The sequence below is a fragment of the Parasteatoda tepidariorum genome, chromosome 6 (genome assembly GCF_043381705.1).
Source record: "Parasteatoda tepidariorum isolate YZ-2023 chromosome 6, CAS_Ptep_4.0, whole genome shotgun sequence".
In the NCBI taxonomy this organism is placed as follows: domain Eukaryota; kingdom Metazoa; phylum Arthropoda; class Arachnida; order Araneae; family Theridiidae; genus Parasteatoda; species Parasteatoda tepidariorum.
Window position 1 is genome coordinate 92,310,069 of NC_092209.1, and position 23,249 is coordinate 92,333,317.

The 23,249-nt window shown below is 28.4% G+C and overlaps 1 protein-coding gene and 1 long non-coding RNA gene across 6 annotated transcripts in view; one reads left to right on the forward strand and one right to left on the reverse strand.

Moving 5' to 3' along the window:
• The window catches only part of LOC139425943 (uncharacterized), a 30,396-nt gene that overhangs the window by 595 nt on the left and 6,552 nt on the right, over positions 1 to 23,249 (forward strand). For 2 of the 3 annotated variants that reach the window (XR_011637097.1, XR_011637098.1), the window contains exon 1: positions 8,713 to 8,907. The exons of the other annotated variant lie outside the window; for it this stretch is intronic. This is a non-coding gene — a long non-coding RNA (uncharacterized lncRNA). Of the gene's footprint in view, positions 1 to 8,712; positions 8,908 to 23,249 lie in introns of those variants that run through there. 3 annotated transcript variants of the gene reach the window in all.
• LOC139425942 (uncharacterized) lies at positions 305 to 23,228 on the reverse strand. 3 transcript variants are annotated; one of them, XM_071182869.1, is made up of 4 exons: positions 23,075 to 23,228; positions 16,707 to 16,833; positions 5,896 to 6,056; positions 305 to 2,841 (listed from the first exon to the last, which is right to left on the reverse strand). In XM_071182869.1, the coding sequence occupies exons 3-4, from the start codon at positions 6,054 to 6,056 to the stop codon at positions 2,685 to 2,687; spliced, it is 318 nt and encodes a 105-aa protein (XP_071038970.1). In that variant the 5' UTR covers positions 16,707 to 16,833; positions 23,075 to 23,228; the 3' UTR covers positions 305 to 2,684. The 3 variants fall into 3 exon arrangements, with proteins under 3 accessions (XP_071038970.1, XP_071038972.1, XP_071038971.1); XM_071182871.1 differs by lacking the exon at positions 16,707 to 16,833 and having other exon boundaries at positions 23,075 to 23,223; XM_071182870.1 differs by lacking the exons at positions 16,707 to 16,833; positions 23,075 to 23,228 and adding an exon at positions 8,355 to 8,514.

The following is a 23,249-nucleotide window of genomic DNA, read 5'->3' on the forward strand; positions in this document are numbered from 1 at the left end:
TTTAATTATCTAAATGAGCGATAGCTCGCAGGGGACGGAGCTGCTTCGTGCTCTGAATAGTAAGATATCTTCAAATGTTTCATTTATTTTTAGAAATATCTTTCTTCATTATTTGTTGGTTGCAGACACGTAGACGATTTAATTAATAATTCATATTATTTATTACAATTTCAGTAATTACGTTAAATACGATGTTTACATTACATCAGTATGCGGCAAAGCATACTGATTTAATATTAAATAGAAATTTTGTTCTACGAAGTAAATCATACGTCAAAACTCAACAAATAAACTATCAATCATATTCGCAAAACACAAGTTTAATTTCCAAGTATATGATAATAAATAAATGTCAAATAATATTAAAGAAAATAAAGCATTTCCTATTATTTTACATAATTCAAACAAACATTATTTACATTCAATTATTGTTCAAACAATAATTTTGCTTTATACACAATAATATATGAAAGCGAACAAACACTATTTATTTACATTAAAGATAAGACAATCATTTCAACATATAAAATTGATAAAATCTCGTACAAACATTAATACTTTCAGACTCCAAAACATAATGCCATGTATATTTTTGTTCGACAAATATTACGTAATCTGATATTAGATTATATTTAGGTACTTTTTGGTTGTATAAGTATTCATAGATACTAATATATATGTCAGTAAACGAACATATTTTAAGTTGTTAAAAAAAAAAGAAAAATTCCAGTTTTACTTGCCCTTGGCTAGTATCAAATATTTAAGTTTCTATGACTAGGACGATATTTCAAATTAAATATTAAATTAATATTAAATTTGATTGGTATGTATTTCATTGAAAATAATGTTTTAAGCCCCTCTAACCTAAAACGTTTTTTAAAATAAATCTAAGTCATAAGGAAATTAATCCATAAAATAGCACTATTTAAATTAATAGCACTATATTAATGATTCATAAATTGATAAAGATCAATGATGAAATAGTATTCACAAAATTAATCCTCTATAAAATAATTGCAGCACTTCATTTAGTTTGAAATTGAGTCAATCATTTAATTTAATTTATCATTATATAAATGAAATTAAAGACTAATTAGAAATAATTTTCCAAAAAGAAAAGTTTAATCGAATAATTATTTTAAACAAATATTAATGATAAAACAAATATTATTGCTTGATACGCTCTTTGAAATTATCAATAGATTATACTTTTAAGTAACTATTTTTAAGCTTATGCTTTTTAAATTTAATATCAAATCTTGCCGCAAATATTATTGAACACTTCTGATAATCTGCGCTAATTGATAACTCAACTCTTAAATCATAAAATATTGGTTGTATATAAAATATATACTATATTTTCCTTATTATTAATTATAATATACAAACAATTTAAAATAGATAAATATACGATGCATTCATAAATCCATGACAGTATGGTTGGAAAGATAGTCACCTAAATACAAAGTTTAAAGTATTTCAATTTTTATAAGAAACTTTGCACGCAAAAAACTCTGAAATTCAGCCAACTTAATATTAAAAAAAAAAAAACAATTATAATCTTTCATTTTTTTTTATCTAAACAAGAGTTAGGTTGGTGATAGTTTATAATTCTTTGAAGTGAAAATAAAAGAAGTTTTTAATATCACTTCCAAATAAAATGTTTTAATTTAGAAAGATTCTTATATAAATAGAGCGATTAAAGAAGCTGAAAAATTATTTTAAATGATAATTTTGTAGATAAAATCTATTCATCAGACTCGAACGAAACTGAAATCTCTTCATCAAATATTAATTAACATATCACACCCTTGACAGAGTGCCAGAACTCAAAAATGCATGAATTTGAGTTTTAATCTATAAGTTGAGTTTTGGTTTCTTACTGTATAAGGAGAAACAAATTACTTAATGGCTAAATAATAAAGTACGTGAACTAGTGAGATCTTACAATGTTAAAGCACTCTGACAACAGCCAGTCGTCGGCCAAGGGGACCCTGTAGAATAGATTTTAGACCAAAGACGTAATGTGTTCACAACTACTATTGGTTTCAAAGAGCATCAGGGATGCTCCTCCAATGAGCTTTAACGACTGTACTATCGCAACTCAACTTTACATTATTACTTTATTTCTTTTATCTACTGTAATATGAGATTGTTTAGTTTTGACTTTATTTTCACCGGGGTGTGATTATTGAGTTCGGAACTAGACTTTAATTAATAAGATTCCAAAGCAAACTATTCGATCCATGTTCAACGTGTTTTTATCCAGCTTCCCTAACGCATTCTATTCAAATGAACAACTTTGAAATGTAAATAGCAATCGGATTAGTATAGAACTCGAAATGAATTACAATTCAATAAAAAAAAAATATGTGGAAGACAAGATTAGACTCATTATCAGTTCGTTTAAGGAAATATGAGAGCAATTCGCAAAAAAAAAAGTGGACGCTATTCTTACTGTTGGCTCCGATTTCCAGTTGTATAATAATAATACGAAATAACAGTTGAAATAACTTTGTTTTTCGGTGACTGAAGGAGAAATGTCTTTGATTTCACTGAATCCAAATCAATCATCCAAATCACTTTTGTGTCTCAAGTTAATGTTGCATTTGTTCAGACCCGCTTATCATCTCTCGCAATTGGTGGGATAAAGAATTGTGGTACACATATTAATGTTTGATGGTTCAAGATGATAGAATGGGTTCAACCGGCCTGTAGTCAAGGAACTCCTTACACCATCTCCTTACACCTTTTTGTTCCGAACAGCACATAGGGAAGACCAACTCATTTTTGGTCACTTTGGCACACCTTTCGCACAAGTCTCGAATTTGTCCTCCGTGGCTAAAAAAGTAAGGGAAAAAACATTAATTCCTTAAACTAATTTTTATTCATTTAATTCATATTAATCAACTAATCAAATTCATCGCAAGAATTAATCAATATCAATTAATTCTCATATTAATTATTAGTTAATTATTAGTTAAAAATTATTAAATAATTATTAATTGAAAATTATTAAATAATTATTAATTAAAAATTATTAAACAATTATTAATTAAAATATAAATTTTTAATTTATTATTAATTAATTAAAAATTATTAAATATTTATTAATTAAAAATTATTAAACAATTATTAATTCAAATATAAATTTTTTAATTTATTATTAATTAATTAAAAATCATTTTAATTCAGTTAATATTAATTAATTTAATTTTTATCAACTTTCAGTTGGTTTTATGCCACTACGCTCATATATTATCACTTTGACAAAAAAAAAAATATATATATATATATATATACATAATTTTTCTTTTTTTCTTCTGCTGTTCTAATTACAAGCAAAAGTACATTTTGGTTTTCTTTCAATTATAAAAAACACTTTAATAGTTACTAAAAAAACTGTTAGATGATCGGAATTATATTTGTACTAAAATATAAAATCCAAATAAGTAGTTTTAAAATGTTTTTTTCAATCATATTTAAAAATTTACCAATATTTGATTTTGTAAATTAAAGAAATTTTAACGATATATAATGATTTCTCTTAGATCTAAGTAGCTGCAAATAAGTCCAAATTTGAAAAATTGTTTGGAAAATCTTATCGCCAACGCAGAAAAAAGTTAATGATGTTTCGTGTTGTATATCATAACTATAAATATATAAAAAGGGTAAATATAATATTTTTCCCTTATTTCGACCGAAATTAAAACAAAATTATAAAAGTATGAAAAATACTTTTCATAAAAATTCTGCTTCATGGGATTGCATAGGTTCTGGAAGATGCCTTTTAATAAAGTTTTGAAACCTAACATTTGACACATTATTATTACAGTAGTAAAATATTCTAAAATTAGGTTTTCTACTTAACACAACGTCTTGTGTTAAATAGAAGAATGCTATACATAACTCTTGGAAGTAGTGTTTCACTACAATAATGCTCTTTTACACAACTCGGTGTAATGTAACATTTTTGCTATTCAGTAGTTACATAAATTTATAGTTACAGTAAAATAAGATACAAATAAGAGCCAATAGTTTATTCACTAATTCTTTAAATAAATTTAGTTTGTGAATTAAACATGCACTTAGTACAAATAGAATATTAAGACTAATTCGAAATAAGCATAACAGAACGTGAGTGGATATAAATCTTAAAAACCATTCATTGCAGTTCTCAGAGATGTAACAAAATCTTTATTGCAGAACTAAAAAACATGCATACATATATAAGAGCGAACTTTTGTTTCTGTTGATGAATATTAGCGTTGAACAGCAAACTCAGTCCAGAATGAAAATCAACGACTGACGATTTTCTGGTTGGCGTTTTTGGAATTTTTGATATTCAAAGTGCTCCAGCATGGTTTTTCTTTAGGTGAAAATAATTGTTTCATGGTGGGGAAAGTGTTATTCAACTTTAAATATCTAGATTTAAATTCCGCCCTTTAAATCTTAAATGAAAGCTCAATAAGGTGTTAACTCATTAGAAAGCGTTCCTTTACGCAGTTTTTTGAGTTGTTCTACATCATATTCGGAAAAATATTACGCAAAAATGTTTTTCAGTCTAGTATAGAAAACGTGTTTAACATTAATGTATATAGAAAAGTCAATACAATATACAAGTATCGTTTTCGGTGCTGATACACAAAGTGTTAAATGTTTATGATTGTGTACTTGTTTAGATACTGATACTTGATACAGATGTAATGGAGCCTTGGATTAAGTTTTTAAATATTAAAAATTTCTATCGCAAACTCTTGTCATTTCCACAAAACTTTGGCCTTTGTCCATATTGACGTTTTTCTACGATTTCTGAATTAGCACAGATAGCGCTAACTTTCGATAGAGTAAATTTGTTCTAACAGTCATGAGTAAACTGTTGCAAACTCACGAAGGAAGTTTTCGAAAAATAACCTTAAGCTTACCTTAGAAAATAACCATCATCTATTAACCTTACTGTGATAACCCGGGAGAGCAGTCCAAACTTTGGACTGTTCTCCTGGCCGAAATATTGGAACCCTATTATCCAGATTGCTGTTATATTCGGGGTCAGAAATCCGTATTTCTCGATAAAATCCGTATTCTCGGTATGTTTATTCAGATAAAGTACGTTTTGTGCCTGATTTCCTAACTTAAAATAACGTTATACACTTAATAATAAGCACTAATTTTAAGTCTTCTCCTCAAACCATTAAGACAGAGTCCTAGAACGTGAAGATCCGATCATTAGATTAAAATGTATTCAGGGTGGTCCGTTTATTTATTTATTTTTTTTTTGCGCATCTTATCTATCTTTAAATGCTTTGCATAAAGTAGGGAGTTGTAAATTAACATTTAAAAGCGAAAAAATATCGAAAACTTTATCAAAATTCGACGCACAATTATCGGATTGTCTTTTACCCCCCTTACACCACCTGTCAGTTTAACTCCATACTTTAAAGAATATTTTATACCAATTTAAAGTGCTTTTTTGAAATCATGATTCGATATTTATTTTTTTCATAACGTCTTTGTTTTTTTTTCTCGCTCAAGTATTAATTTGTGATTCGTAATCTGTACATTTTTTTTGAAAATCATTTTTGAAAGGAAAAAAGCAATCAAATTATTTTTGTTTCACTAAAAATAAATAAGACAATTTTCGCTCTTAATAAATGAATTTAGACTGATATTAAATAGATACAGATAAATTAATAGATTTAGATATTAGCTGATTGCAAACTTCATTAGATATGTATATTTTTTCCTTCATCTCATTATTATTCATTCATTTCCTTATTACTCATTCTATTCAATTTTATTCATTATTATTGATATTTGTATATTTTTTAAGCGAATGAAGCTTCCAATCATGTAATATCGGGGATTATTTATAAGATAATATTTAGATTGGCATACCGGCATTCATTATCTTCGTCATATGTGAGTTTTTCTCCTGTAGATTTTTCATACTCGTCTACTTTACTGTACTGAACTGGTTGTGACTGTACAGGATGAATGGAATCCTGCAAAAGAATCACCAGCGCACACAACAAGGTAGAAAATATCAAAGTTCGCATCTAGAAAAAAAATATAAAATTATATATAACAATGAAACATTTGGACCTTCTGTACAAAATTTTGTAATATAAAGTTAAAAACTTTCTGGAAGAAAATGTTAAAAGGTATTTTACGGAGGATCAGTGAAGTGAAATTTTGTTTGTTAGTTTAAACTAATAAGAAATTTTTTGAAAGACGATGGCCCCTTAGGGGATGGACTGTTTACCTCCCGATTAGGTGACTCAGGTTCGAATTCCAACGATAACTAGTCGTCACGAATTCTGATCCCGATTCGCATTCGTTGCATTAAACTATCCCCAGTTGTAAACAGATCATGGGTTTTAATATGTCGTCAGGCTAACCATGGGAGGTTTTCGTAGTTTTCGTAAACGCGTAACGCAAATGTTGATTAGTTCCATCAAAAAAGTCCTACTCGAAAGCTGGTTTGTCCAAATGCTTGATCCAAGAGTTTCCTTGTCTTCAAGATTGGGTTCAAATTTACAAGGGGATGGAGTTTAATATTGGTCATCAATGATGTTTAATTAATAGTATTTCGAGTTTTAACGCATATTACTTGATGTACTAAAATTTTTTTATTCAACCAATAAAAATCAAAACTGTATTGATAAAACAGTCTCTTTGAAATTGACACAGCATATCTACTTATTTTTAGAAAATAAACAAAGTTTTATGTCTTAAAATAAAATAAAACTGCATATTCTACTTTAATCGATTACAATTTCAGTTTAATAGTTAAATTTAAAAACGTGTTCCTTATTTTATACATAGAAATATAAACAATATAGTATAAAATTTCACTATTTTTAATTATAGGAATTATTACTATCTTATTTCAATTAATCAATCTTATTTTAAATTTAGATTTTCTTCAAATATTATATTAATTTCCGAAATGAATTATCGGAAAGTAGATTGATTTTTTTCATTAAGTTTTTTTTAAAAAATTTATAATTTTCAATTAGGAAAAATTATAACAATCTTATTACAGTAGTTTATTAAAATAATTAATATTCTAAATGATTACGGGAAATTGCATGAGAAGTTATGTTAACTTAATTTAAAGTATAATTACATAAATAGAAATAATTAGATAGTTTCAAGTAACACAAATAAATTATGACATGATTAAAAATTAAATAAGTGAAATAATTAAGTTCCCGATAAATTAAAAAAAATATTTTTATTAAAAAATCACTTTCTTTAAATTTCTTCTGTAAAATTTCATAATTTTTGATAAAGAATTATTATAATAATCAAATCTTAGAACATTATTGGAATAATTTTTAACAGATATAACTAATTTAAAGAATTAGACATTCATTATTCTTAAATTAATAGATATTCGAAATTATCTAAAAGTAGCCCCATTTCTTTCATAAAGTCACTTTTATAAAATTTTAGAATTCTTAATTGAGAGTAATTCCAATAATTCCATTTCAATAATTTATGAGAATATTTCTAAACAAATGTGAATTATCTTATAATTAGATGTTCTTAACTCAAAAAATTAATAGAATACTTAGATCTATTTCTTTCATGAAGTTTCTTTTATAAAATTTCAGAATTTTTATTTAAGGATAATTTTAATAATCTCAAATCGATAATTTATTAAAATATTCATAAACAAGTTTGAATTGTTTCACAATTAAAATGTTCTTCACTCTAAAAATTAATAGAATCTATTAATGGAATATAATTGATTTTCCACCCTAATAATTAAAAAAATTAAGTTTAATAGTAACTTCTCTTTTAAAGTTAAATAAATTTTAATTATTGATAAATGAAATAATCTTTTTATGATTTTTTTTAAGTAACTTCTAATGATTATTTAATTTGTTTAAACTTATTATAACTTTTAAAAAATTGGAGCAAATATCTATTAGCTTCTCATCTTTTATGATGCATGAAAATAATTTATATTGATTTGTTCAATTAAGATTGAACAAATTAATAAAATAGTTGTTTCAAATCTGAGATAGTTCAAAACTAAGAATCAAAAAGTATGTGTTATCATAGAAAGAATTACGAAAAATGAAGCTAAGAAAATAAGATAGTATTAACAATTTTAAATTTGAATAATTTTAAACAAGCATGAATAATTTCAATATAAGACCTTCTTCACTCAGAAAATTAATAAAACTTTGAAGAAACTATAAGTTTTTTAAAAAATTAAATAAATAAATAGTTTGATTTAGTTTTCGCCTCTTCTATCATTTGTAACTAATTAAATAAATAAGCAAAACAATTGTATCAAATAAGCAATATTTCAAAACTAGATATCAAAAAGTTTGTCTTACCGCTGAAAAATTTAAGAAAAATTCCGTAGAAGCTTGGATGGAGATGGATTGAACGGATAGCAACAAGTTTAAAGAACTCCGGATCAATTATGAATAGAAGCCTTTATGCACCGTTATTTATACATGGGAAATGCCCTCTGACACACGCGTTACTTTAACGATAGCCTATTTGGGTCCCTTATCTATTTTGACCCCTTTTGATAGATTGTAAGGTTCTGGGAAAGCTCATCTTCCAGAAAAAATAGGACTAGTTATTGCAGTTGGGGTTATTGAAGAGGTTAAGAGAGTTTATTGGTCCAATTATTTGACCAAAACTTTCAAGTGTTTTATTGTTACAAAAAAATATTGAGTTTTATTAGCCTTGGTCAAATTCTTGTTAAATTTTTAATCGATAAGATGTCCGAAATTCAGGCTAAATGAGTGAGGTCATGGAATGAGTAATGATATCTTTAAAGTATCTAAAATGCAAGTATTCGAATGAAACTTGTCATCAATTTAATTCGTGTAATAATTAAAATTTTTTAGGGAAAAAAAAGCATGAAGAACTTTTCTGGTAACTATTGTTTTAGATTATTTATTTTCCCTTCTTGCCATAAAAATCCAGCATTTTTTCCTGTTTCGAAAATCAAATTTTCTTCGCAAAAAAAATTGAAATCGTTCAGGAACTAAGTTTGAATTATCACTTTATTATCATAAAATTCATTAAAAAAAATCAATTTTATATTAGAATTGTTTTGTAAATACTGATGAGTAAAGATCGTATAGTGTATAAACGAAAAATCTTTCTCAGGTTTATTTTACAACTGTTGTAACTTTAAATTGCACTTATAAATGGAAGATATCTATGCTATCTTTGGAGTTGCAGACTTTGAAACGGCTATATAAAATAGTTACGAAAAAAGTGTTCACTATTCTCATATAATTTTTCGTAATCGTATTTTGCCCTTCTTCCTACAATCCTTTTCTCAATTCCGTCAAACTAGGAGGAGGAAAGAAGATCCGTATGACATTTTCATGAATTTTGATTTAAAATTTATTCGTTGACAAAAATTAATAAAGATTATTCCTCGCCTTTCTCTTTTCTTTTTATTTTGTTTACAAAAGAGTTTTTTTGAACAGAGCCTGACTAAAGCAGGAGCGTACGGGCAGTTGCCTCGGGCCCCCACATCAGTGTAGGCCCCCAAATCGAATAGAAAGTTTATTTTACGTTTCCTTTTTTAACGAACTTTTTTTAAACCTTCTTTTTTCTTTTCCTTTCCTTTCCCTTTCTTTTTTTACGATTTATTTTACTTATAAACGAGTTTTTCTGAGAAGCCATTCGACGAACGTTAGTAGCTAATTACACCGGAACCTTCTTCGACTTAAAAAATACTTAAAGAATTCACTCCAATCTTTCACCCACTGATGCCTGTCAAATTTAAAGACTTGTCAAATAATTAATGTTGTATAGTTAAATAAAACAAAAACAAGACCTCGTACGCGAAAAATCTGAATCTTTTTTTTCCTTCAGAAATATCATTTAAAACTTTCATGACTACGTTCGCCCAACAAAAACATTCGTATACTTAAAACTTGAAAACCAGATTCATCAGAAAGGGAAATTAATATAAAAGTACGCATAACTTGCCCTTAATGTCGTTCTTCGAGCAACTTTTTGCAGAAGCTGCAACAAGTCATACTATTAAATTAACAATGAAAGAATAAATATTTTTTTTTCGTTTGCCAAAAGGATAGTGAGTAGAAAAACTTTATTCTTATGTGTCATAATTTGCTCTGTTTTTTACTGGAATGTCGAAATAGGAGTAAGTTAAACCCATAGATAAATAATAAGTCAAAACCTTTTTTCTTAACAAAAGAAAGAGAAAAAACTAGTTTATAAAAGAAGATAATAAACAAAACTTGTTCGAGCAAAAATTTTTGCTGAAATTTCATTACTTTTTAACAAGTAAACAAGAATGCACGAAAGTAACGTTTAGAATCAAAAGCTATTTCCCTGTCTCTTCGTCAAACAGCAGCGACTTGCTTTTCGACATAGGCAATTATTTATGTGAACATCGTAAAAAAGAGTTCCGTGAAAGCACGGAATTCTACGTTACCGAAATTTTTCCACTTACTTATCTTTAACATCGAAATATTAGTTTATATCCAGTTTTTTTCATTCACTCTTATAATTTTGGACGAAGATTTTTCCGTAAAGTATTCCTGTTGGCTAAAGTCTTCGAACAGTCAAATTCCACAACTAAAATTTAGGTCTTTCCTCGATTTCACAACTAAAAAATAATTAGTTTTCTCAAATTTAAAAAGTTTAAAAGAACTAAACGAAAACTTGCAAATTCCATTAGAGGTTCACTTTAAGTTATACTTATACGATTTTTTAAATTTTTTTTATAACCTTCGTTGAACAGCCGACCTAATTTTTATTAATGTTCAATGCCGTAGCCGTGTCAGTTTGAACCCAATCCAGAAGACAAGGGAACTCCTAGATCAAGTATGGAGAGAAATTTGCCTTCGTGGAGGATTTTTTGATGGAACAAACCCACATTTGCGTTACATAGAGAGCAAGACCATGAGAGCTTCCCCCGGTTAACCAGACGGCAAGGGGACTCTAACCCATAATCCGTCTACCTTATTCAGGGTGATCCATTTATTTTTTTGAGCACAGTACATATTATAGGTATGCAGATCCTTAATTATGTTGGATACAATGCATGAACAGTGCTGGGCAATCGATTCTATCGATGATTTACGTACAGCTGTTTTCTAATGAAAACAGAACTTTTCAGCGACCTCCTTATCAAATAGCACATTTTTTTGGAGCGGGGGATGTTTGTTTTTGCACTAATTGCAATAAAAAGATAAAAGTTTGGTACCTTCTAACTTATGAACTTTTTCTTCTAAATTTGTCTGCAAAAACGATACTGGGAAACCTTTAATTGAATCTATTCGTTTTTATGTAGTTAACGTTTCGACAAAATAAAAGTCTCATAACTTAAATTTTATTGAATAGGAACTTAATGTATTTTAGTAGCATAACTTAAACGCTTCGAATAAAATTAAATTTACTTTTTAAGGAAATTATGTTTATGTCCTTATAAAGATTTCCTGGTTTTAATATTTGCCTTTTAGTATTTTACGTTGGTTTGGGCTAAAATCCTCATCATACATTGAACATTCGAAAATGAATTTTTGGATCTTAGTGAACTTCCGCACCCTCAGTATTACCTGGTGTCATTTTTGAACTTTTATCCTTTTAAGAGAAACTTTGGTATGCCTTAGTCCACTTTTTAGTCCTAGAGGCACTATGCCTTGAACAGGGGACACTTTTGAACTTTTAGTCGACTATTTTAATTTTTTTATTCATCTTATTTTAGATCTCATATGTTCTTAATGTGATTTTTCTTATTTTTATCATTTGACGTTTTACCTGACCTTACTCTTTATACGTTTTTTTTAAAACTTTATTTTTGACACTTTAATTTTTGTTTCATTTTACTCTTTTAGATGTTTTAAGCGCTTTTGACTTGTTTTTAAGAATCCTGGTTCAGTTTTAATTTCTTTGATCTTTTCGATAGTGTGATATTCTCTTGTGTACATCAATCTTTATTGGGTTTAATTTTTCTGTAATTTTGTAGTGTTTGGTTGACACGGCAACGGGCCAAATCCTTATCCGAAAACTCCTCCGTGGGTAGGTCGGTCACTATTAATCTTAAAAGGAAACTATAATATTTTGAGTACTATTTAAACCGATGATCCTCGTGGCCTGTAATTTTCTAGTAATTAATCCCGGGTGTCAGAAAGAGAGGGGAAAAAATTTTGACTTTATGATTGGATTTTTAAGTTACTTGGGTTATATTGTTTCGTAAAAATAACTTTACTGACTTCAATGGGTATGTTATATTACTGTAAATGAATTGTGTCACCAAGTAGCGTGAAATAACATATCTTTTGGGTCTTTTATGACATGACTTTGGTCGAAAGTGGTTGCGGCCGTTTTCAGTGTTGAATTAAAATGTTTTTACAATTTAGAAAAAAAATAAGAATTTTATGTTGAATAGTGTTGATAAAAAATACCATTGTTAGTGACAAAAATGTTTAATTGCGTCACAATCGAGTGTGAATTTTGTCTCAACGGATGGACTCTTGGTTTGGATTGGATGGCCACACACAATTTTCAACAGGGTAATAGTAAACAGTGCGCATGCGTCGTCATTGAATGCGTTGCTACGGCGACCGCTGCTGCTTTTCCTTTTATTTTCACTAGCAGGCATTTTTAATGTATTTACATAATAATAATTTAAAGTATTTCTTTATATTCTTTTTATTATGAACGTATAATGACTGGCTTGATGGTGATTTTAATATAAATATGAATGCTGAAGGAGGAAAAGTATTGAAACACGTACATAGGCAGGATGTGAAAACCAATCCGACGACAGACATTAATGGAGACAGTTTTTGCAACCCATGATTTGAAATGTTGTTAACGGAATCCATCCAGAAAGAAAGAAGCATTTGACCAATTTGTAACCAGTGATCGTTATAAGGCGATCACAACTTCTTTGTTGATTTTGTTTTTGATATTTTTACTTTTTTTGAACGTATAATTTTTAGAAACTCAGAGTTAGATTATATAATTATGCAAAAATAAATAAATATATGAATAAAACTTAAAGCTGTATTGACCTGCTCAATTGATATTAATTGGTAAAAAAAAAAGAAAAATAAGCAACGTCAAGATAATGGATTGATTCAACTCTACATTGTTTGTTATTTTTTTTACAGTCAAAAAAGAACACGATAAATCAAGAAACAATGAATCGAATATTTATTATAACTGCCTTTGAAATAAATTATCTAAAATAATTAACTAGCTATAAAGGAATTTAAAGTCAGCATACTCTGAACTGTTAGATGTTGATAAGATAAAAATTTGAACTCTTTAAATTAAAAAAAAAAAAAAAAATGCGAAGTTGTTTTTCCTGAAATAGCATTTTTGTAACAACATATGCCTTCGAAGAACTTTTTAAGAACGACACACGTGTTAAACGACGAAACTGTAAACAACCAGTCAGTACGTCTCATTTTTATTAACCATAAACGGGTGGAAAAAAAATTTCTTGAATTTTTTTTTTTTTTTTTTTTTTTTTTTTTTTTTGTTGATGAGTGGAGGCTAACTTTATCTTCATTAAAACAATATGCGCGATAAAAATGTTTTGACACATTATTAGAACATTAAATATTTATATTGAGAGTCATGTGAAATGGAACTTGTGGCAATTTGTGTCCTCATATTTATTGCACTTCAGCAATCTATTGTAGATATTTATAGATCTTATTTTAACCCTTTAATTTCCGGGTTCTCTATTAGGATAGTCTTTGCTCAGAGTTATGCAGTCGGGGGTGTCTCAGAACTTTCTCGAATCTGTTGTTTTATAATAAAAATAACTCTTTCAAAAGATTAAACAGTCTCATCTTTATAAATGTTTGAATGAGAATAATTACTAAACTACTACTTACTTATTACTAATTACTATGTTACTAAACTAATTACTTATTACTAAAGTTAGTGAGAATACAACTCAATAATGAGGTAATTAGTTTACTTAATTTTATTTATTATTTTTAAAAAAGAATATTGAGAAGATTTTAAAGAAAAGTGCAAATGCATAAATGTGATATTTTAGAAATCTTTGAAACAAAAAACGATTTTATATTAGTCCTGAATAATATAGGAATTTCATTATTACGATTCATCGAAAGAAAATTTCGATATTTCACACTATTTTTAATGAAGCATGCTATTTTTAATATGAACCATTTTTTGACCTAAATGAAGAAAAACCTTTTTTTCTCCGTATTTCATAAAAAAAATTATCATTTAACTAATTCGCGCGCATTGAACAGAAAAAATCACATAAAAAGATTCTCAACTAATGAAGAATATTAAAATACCTTTAAATGTCAAAGCTGTAAATGATTTATTTCCCCCTTATTTTACCGCTTTTACCAGCACTATTTATTTATAACCCCTTCTTGGTATTATTCTCCCTTATTATTACGTTGTTGAATATTTATTCAAAATTAAAAGCTTACTAAAAGTGTTGTTCCTTTATTTTTATTACGTTATAAACACTGAAAAACATTTCTGGTAAAACAGCCTTACTATGGGATAATGGCATTTCTGGTAAACGAAACAAAATTTTGGTTAATAAAACCAGAATTTTTAGTATTTAAACCATTCATCTGGTGATTTTTCGTTCATAGGGTGACTGTTATTTGAAAGTCCTGATTTTCAAAATTATAGTTTCCATTACAACATATTCAGCAAAAAATACGAAACTGAAAAATAGATTTAACTAAATAAATGTTTTTCATACCAGCTCTAAGGTAATATGATAAAATTACCAAATTTTATTACGTTTACCACATTTTATCACATAAGTACACTCCCGATTATCCGTGCGCGGATTATCCGGTTTGCGGATTATCCGTGCTCATTCCGGAGTCACAAAAAATATAAAGAGAAACATTTTCAGAATTGAGAAACTTTGATTCATGAAGTTATAACACTACAAAATTTCTGGAAGCAATATTCGTTATTGGATTACAGTATATGGAATATCAGCAGCATGGTCAAGGGTAAAATCGTCTATGCTATCACGATCTTGGAGAGAGATCATACCGCTTGATGAACAATCTTCTTCAGATGTTCAAGAAAAATATGATAACAGTATTTTCGAACAAGCGAAAGGAATCTAAGGTTTCGAAACTCTTGATGAAGAAAATTTAGAAGATTGGTTTCCAGTATTTGACAGATGAAGAGATCGTTATGTTGTTAAATCAAATAGTGATGATAGTAACTGATGCAGAAGATGTAGTGAATGAATGAAATACAATTTCTCATTTTGCTGCTCTGTGGAAACTTTATTAGATTATATGGGAGGCTTTGATTACGGTGACATTACTGCGGTTCGTAAAATATGTGTATCGATAAATGGCGAAGACGCAGTACACATTTTTTTAAAAGGAAAATTCCTAGTTTGATGTTTTACAGCATGCAAATGTGAGTAATTTTATAATTTTTGTACTGATATTGATTTTTTCTTTAATAAAAGGAGTTTTCGGATTATCCGTTGTCCGTGCGACCTGTCCCGGTGATTAGCCCGGATAATCGGGAGTGCACTGTATTATGAAACCATATTTTACGGTTAGTTTTACCAAAATCGTTATAAAATTGCTTCGAAAAAACTACCGAAATTTTGGTGTTACCATAGAGCCAGAAATACGGTGAATTTTACCCTTTTCAGGTAGCTTTGACCATACTTTTTTTTAGTGAAGTATTCGCTACTTTATTATGCAAAATTTTAAGTTATAGTTACTTTGTTACTATTTGCATTGTATAAATGGTAAATTCACGTTTTAGTAAGTACTTTTTTACTCACTTTTAATAGATTTTCTTTTACTTTTCAAAAAATATCAAAAGCAATATTGAGAATTAATTTATCAGTTTAGTGCTAAAAATTCTCTCACGAAAAACATCGAATGAGTTTTACAGTAACTGAAAATTTAAAAAAAAGAAATTAGGAAACAACAAAATTGTAGATGAAGTTGCCATAGTAACAGAGTAAAATTATTAAAGTTAAATATAATTTGTGTAGAATCGAAAATTAAATCTTGTGATCCAAAGCTATGGTTATACAATAAAATAATTTTTTATATCTTTCAATTGGATAATTTTTAATTGAATTAATGTAACATTTTGCGAATCATAAAAAAAAGGAAACATAACAGACTTCGAAGCAAATCATGCGAGTTGGTGAAGTCAAGTGACAGAACATGTCAGTGACATATTAGGCACGGCATTCACAATAATATCGTTCTCGAAAATTCTATTTAATTCGATAACTATTATTGAAGATAGTTACTGTGATATTATCGTATTCACTTCATATCGTTGCAGCTACTAATCGCGATATTATTAACTAAAGTATACTCGATATTATTCGTAAGAACCGGCATTAGCGATCTATCGTAAGAATACATTTCAAATTTTGTTATCCCGATATTTAAGAACATCAATATTTTAAAAGGCATTGCTGTACTTCATGCCATGAGTTTCATACGATGTACGCTATCTTTCGTACTAAGCTACAACAACGTTTTTTTTATTTATTTAAAATTTATTAAAAACATATTTATAGAATTTTGCTAAAATGACACCTGTTTAAATTATACATTACATTATACATATATCAATTATTTATAAAATGTAATCTGTTTAAAATAAACTTTAGTTAAATAAAAATAAATTATTTCAATTTGTTGATTTTTTTTTGCTAAAATGTAACTTACCTTGGGGAAAAATAGACTGCTCCGTGATTTCACAAATTATGTTCTGATGCTGCGAGAAATTTTCTTTTTTTTTGCTTCTAAACAGACCACAAATTATCTTTTGATGCAGAGAGAATTTCTTCTGTCACTATAATACAACAAGCGAATTATCTTTTGTAGCGCCGAGAATTATTTCTGTCACTATAATACAACAGATGAATTATCTGTTGATGCAGAGAGAATTATTTCTCTCACTATAATACAGATGAATTATCTTTTGAAGAGCCGATAACTATTTCTGTCACTATAATACAGTAGAGAAGCTACTTTGTAATGCAAAGAGAATTATTTCTGTCACTCTAATATAAGAAACAAATTATCTTTTGTTCCATCCAGAATTATTTCTGTCACTATAATACAGGAGAACCGTACTCAAAGATGACCACATTCTATCAAAGACCGGTTAAGAAGGAGTTTTTAATATAGTCAGGGCATCCGACAGATCTTTGCGGCGTGCAGAAAGATAAGATAGATTTGACGTGATTGAACTCAGTTTTATTCCAATATATATTCTGGGTGTTCGAATCGCCATTAATGGACACCATTATGAATGAGAAATGAAGCAAAATTTTAAAATAAAGTTAACCAACGCTGTCACATACCATATTATTAGACTCACTGGAAAATTATAATTATTTGGTGATACTATAACAGCTTTATTGTTTTTACTCCGATGAAACCGGTTTGCATTTTTTTACGATCCTCTATCGATTGGTTAACATTGCAATGCAATACGTTAAAAAAAAAAGCAATAAGAAGTCTATAAAATATCTGAATAAAAACCCGTTACATGTACGTTTAAATGTAAAAGTATTGCCTGTAAACTCGTGCAAAGCATATCATTATTAAAAAACGACACTGCGTCGTATAATTTGGTCTAAATATTATAATATGCTAATATAATACCTGATATAATAAATATTATATATCGTCTAATGCATCCAATCGTCGAATTTATATATCGCCTAATTTAACCAATTGATACACGAACGTAAACTAGTGCAAACCGGTTTTAATAAATTTCCCCCAAGCAAACTTGAAAGTATTTTTTTATAAAAGTTGGATACCAAAAATTTAGAGTTAGTTTTGGAAGCAATGATATTTTATTGGAGTTATCATGACACATCTCTTGTAGATATTAATTATTCTCTTTGCATACTGTAGACATAAATTATCCCTTTTGCGGACATTAGATATAATTACCCCCCTTTTTATACATTTGACTCAAATCCCCTCCAATAGCATACATGCCCCTTGTGGTAAATGACCCAAGATTTAATATCATTGTAGGCTGATCTTAAATGATTCCAATATTGGACTCGGAGTCCACTAGTATTCTGAGTCGGATTTAAAAGTACAAGATTATGAAGTTGATAACTAGAAATGGATTCGGCAAATGCAATTGGTTCGCTGGCATGAAGTATCTCGCAGTCTTAAGGGGTCGTTAGCTCAGCCATGAGAGGTTTCTCTTTTAGTGCATTGTAATAAAGGTGATTTTGTCACACTGTAGGGATTCCCTTATCTTCTGGGTTAAGTTCAAAATAACAAGGCAACGGAGTTCAACTCTGGTAGCTGCAAATCTAGTTAGGATTAGCTGTCTAATGCAAGTTATAAGATTAATAGTGACAGACCTACCCACGGAGGAGTTTTCGGATAAGGGTTTGAACCCGTTGCCACGTGAATCAAGCACTACACAATTAAAGTAAAATCAAGCCCAATAAAGATTGATACACATGAGAAAATATCACACTATCGAAAAGATCTCAAAAAGATAAAAATGAACTAGGATTCTTAAAAACAAGTCAAAAGCGCTTAAAACGTCTAAAAGAGTAAAATTAACCAAAAATAAAAGTGTCAAAAATAAAGTTAAAAAAACGTATAAAGGGTAAGGTAAAGTAAAACATCAAACGGTGAAAATAAGATATCAAATGGTGAAATAAGACCTGCATTAAACAAAGAAAAAAATAAAAAAATTAAAATTCAACATATTCTTTTCAACATTGGCCGTCGAATTTAATGAAATTCAAGTTTGTATTTAGGCATACATTCTACTATATTTGGATTTTACTTCTAAACGTAAAAATACTTTTTATTGGTAAAATTATTTTAAAAAATTATCCAGAAAATAGGTTACACTTAAAAGCCTATTTTATCTTTATTGTATAAATATAGTTTTAAATGAGATTTTTTAAAACGTGGTAAAAAATGGTTTCTTACATTTGGTTTGACATTTGAAATGAAATAGCTTTAGGCGCACTCTGAATCTACTCCTGACGCATCTCTTAAAGGATAAAGACCTAGCTGGCCGGCATCTTATCAAGGGGATTACGGAAACTTGAGAAAAGTGTAGATATTACGAGAACAAAAAGTATAAATAAATACTTTTCGGTTGTGTGAAAAAGCTATTTTGGGATTAAAGTGTCATGACATCTTATTTTTATTTTATTATTTTTTTTGAGATGGAAACTTTTTCCGAGATGATTTTGCTTTTCGTTCGCATGGTAGAAACTTTTAAAATATCTTTCAAATTTTTATTAAAAAAAAAAAAACTAATATGACTTGTTTTATAAAGTTTTTTTTAACGCATCTATCTCTTAAATCTAAAGTTTCATTATGCTTCATATATTCGAAAATAAAATTTTTTATTTGTTTGATATGACTTATTTGCAATTTTATTACTTCAATTATTATATTTAGAGATCGCACTTTTTATTCATTTTTTAAAAAATATTTTTATTTTCTTCTCAAGCTATGTATTCTAATTATTATAATGACAGTTTGAATTTTCACATACATGTTTTAATGAGGTTGTAATAGGAAAATAAAGATTAAACTGAAAGTTTGAATTTGTTCGAAACTGTTTGGTGATTACATGATAGGTATTTTAATTTCGGTAGTAAAAATATTGTTCAACATGAAATTTTGTTTGCAATTTAAAGACTATTAATTGCATTACTCAGATATCATTGAATATTAATTAAATGATTTTAATTAATTTAAACATGAAAAAAGTGGATTAAATTCCATCAATAATTATTCTAAATGTTTGCATAAAAAGAAGGAAACGTAAAATTCATGGCAGCGATATATTTCAAAATCAGCAAGCAAATATATTTTCAAATTTTTAAAAAATTTTTTTTAACGTGACATTATTTCTAGGACAGTTAGTAGGAATTTTGACTCGCAACATTCTTTGCCACTTAAATTATTTCTACGCTTTTATTGCTGGTAAAGCGTTATAAAAGTAATTATTCAGCAACTAAACTCTTATTCAGAAAAATTAGGAAAAATGCGCAAAAATTCCATTTATTTTAATATAACACTGTTAGAAAAGTGAATCGTTTGAACCTAAGAATAAAGGACCCCTCCCCCCAGAGGTTGTTGTAGGAAAAAGCAACATTTAGGGGCTTCTTGAAACTGGATTTTCATCTTCCTCTCTGCCCGGGGTAGGGGATGAGAAAAAATATTTTCTGATTTTGTGTTGATTTTGCACTATTTATTAACTAACAGTACAGTAATATTAAGATGTTTCTTTCCCATCTGCGTTGAACTGAACTGTTATTAAACAGAACCACGTCATCGTTAAAGTTGAAGTATATACAGTCTCTGGCCAAATTATTAGAGTCACTCTAAGATTCTATGTAAAATCTTAATTATCAGCTGATACTATACAGATTTTTTGTTTTTACGAGACTTTGCACTTGCTTACGTTCGAGTATCAGTGGGTTAAATGAGACGATGTATAATATAAATTCGGCGATTGGATAAATTAGGCGATATACAAGATAAATGTAGAATATTTATTATATCGGGTATTATATTAGTCTGTTATAATAAGACCAAATGATTAGACGCACTGTAGTGCTTTAATAATTGCATCTTTTGCTCGAGTTGCATCTTAATAATTGCATCTTTTGCTGAACTTTTATATTTAAAGATACCTGTAATGGGTTTTTATTCAGGTGATTTTATATATACTTTCTGTTGGTATTTATTTTTAACGTATGGCATTAACCAAATACACGAACGTAAGCAAGTGCAAACCGGTTTCAGTCTCCTAAAAGCAATAAAGCTGTATAGAGTATGACCTGATAATTAAGATTTTACATAGAATCTTACAGTGCGTCTAATAATTTGATCACAGACTGTACAACCGTATAATCAAGCTTAATAAGCATTATAATATGGTTCCAACATATTAGGATTGCAGCAAATGTGTGAGATATTATGGTTTCGAAATTTCGCTGTTATGTTTCGGGAATTGTTTGACTAAAAAACCTTATTACTACCTTTTTACGAATCGGTTCTCTGGAATATAATTTAGTAAATTATATACAATAACTTGAATTATATTTAAAAAACAAACAGTCCAAGTAGGAAAAATGAAATAAATAGCGCAACATGTTTAAATAATATTTATTAGATATTCTGTCAAAACATCTGTTTATCTAAACATGCTTTTAGCTCTTCAAACATTCGCAAGAGTTTCGAACCATTCCTGCAACACTAAAAGAAGTTTCTCAGAAATTTCTCAGTTTCTCTTTTGCAATAAATGTCTCGCAATATATCATTATTTGGTTACTTAAGCAAAGAGATAAAGTTTATGACATAATCGATTAAATAATAAATAAAAAAACAGAAGTTATACATTTTGAAATGAATAGATATTTTTGAAAATTTTAATAGTTAAATTTTTTATAATTATCAATTGAAGATATAGTTGAATGCTTATAACTTTGTAACAGTTTTGCGACACACTATCATCAATACATTAATGAAATAAAATAAAAATTTATTTAAATAATATATTCATACAATTATTTTTTTCAATTTAAATTAAATCAAAGATTTAATATAGTATTAAAACTTTATTTAGATGGAAAGTCTAAAGTTCGTTCAGATAAAGGTGTTTTAAAAAAATTTAGAAGCTGAAGAAGTTAGCATCAATGCAAAATAGGATACAAATAATGAACTAATTACTAATTTTCTTAAAATATTAAAACCAACCATCTTGTACTAACTAGAAAAAAAAATGAAACAAGTCTAACTTAATAATTTAAATTGGAACGTATCAAGCATCCTCGCATTGATGCAAGCAAATTCTTGACATCGCTTGCGTTAATATTTTTAACAAAATTTTTCTATTAAGATTTTTAAATTTATTTCGACTTTTTTAAACTAAAAAATCTCTATTTGCAAACATCAATTCAAAAAGTAATAAAATAATGAACATGTTATTAATCTTTTCAAAGAACATTTTGTATTCACTAGAAAAGTGTCAATACTTTAAATTAGAACGTATCGAGTATACTTACATTGATAATAAAAGTAAATCAGATTTATATTTGATCAAAAATTGCCTTTGCGAGATTGAGCAGAGTAGTTTTGAAAACACTTTGCTGAAATTTCGTATAAAATCTGTGGAGTCGTGGTAGCTCAGGGATAGAGCGTCTAACTTCCAATCAGGTTCGAACCCCGGAAATGGCTCGTCGATACGACTTCCGCACCCGTCTCGCACCGACCGCAGTGCTGACGTAAAATATCGTCAGTGGTAGTCTTTCTGCTGTCTGGCTAACCGTGGGGGGCTTTCGTGATTTTTCCTCTCCTTGTAAGGCAAATGCGGGTTAGTCTCTATCAAAAAGCCCTCCACGAAGTCAAAATTTCTCCCAATCCAGGATGGGTTGGTTTATCCAGAAGTTCCCTCGTCTTTTGGATTGGGTTCAAAATGACAAGGCTACGGAGATGAACATTAGTAGTTGTAAACTTAAAAATTGGGCAGGCTGTTCAACGACGGTTATAAAATAAAACGAAATGAAATAAAATAAAATTTGGGTACCTGACACATTTTTTTAAACGCAAGGTTGCTTTAAAAAAATATAAACTCAATGTGTATGCATTAAAAATTGAGTATATTACTTTAAAATATTAAAACCAGTAGTTTATAACAGTTGGAAAAGTAAAAGCTAAAATAATTATGATTTAAATTAAGCTCTTATCCAAATGTCGTTTGCATGGCGCAAACAGCGCTGAATCCTTTTGACAAGGCCTGAGCTCAAACTTCGTATAAAATTTGGGTACCTCCCAAAAAATAGCAAAAAAAGAAAGAAAAAACGTAGTGCTCAAGCAAAGTTTGGAAGTTCTTCAAGCAAAAAATTACGAAGCTTTCAGTGACAGAGATGTTCTAAAAATATTTATAAACTCAATATATCATTGCAAAATTTACTAAATTATTTTAAAACATTAAAAACAATAATTCATGATAAAATTTGAATAAGTAAAATCCAAAATTACAGTTTAAATGAGGCGCATATTCAAAAGTGTATCCTTACCTTGTCGCAGGTGGAGCGGACTAATTTTGAGTGTACGCCTGCTCTCAAATTTTATATAAAACGGGTGTACCGGACAAAAAAACTCCTGAAGCGCTTAGCGACAAAAGTTGTTTAAAGATGGCCTATCCTATACATGATATCTTTACTATGACCGGTTTGATTCAAAGTTCGGTCT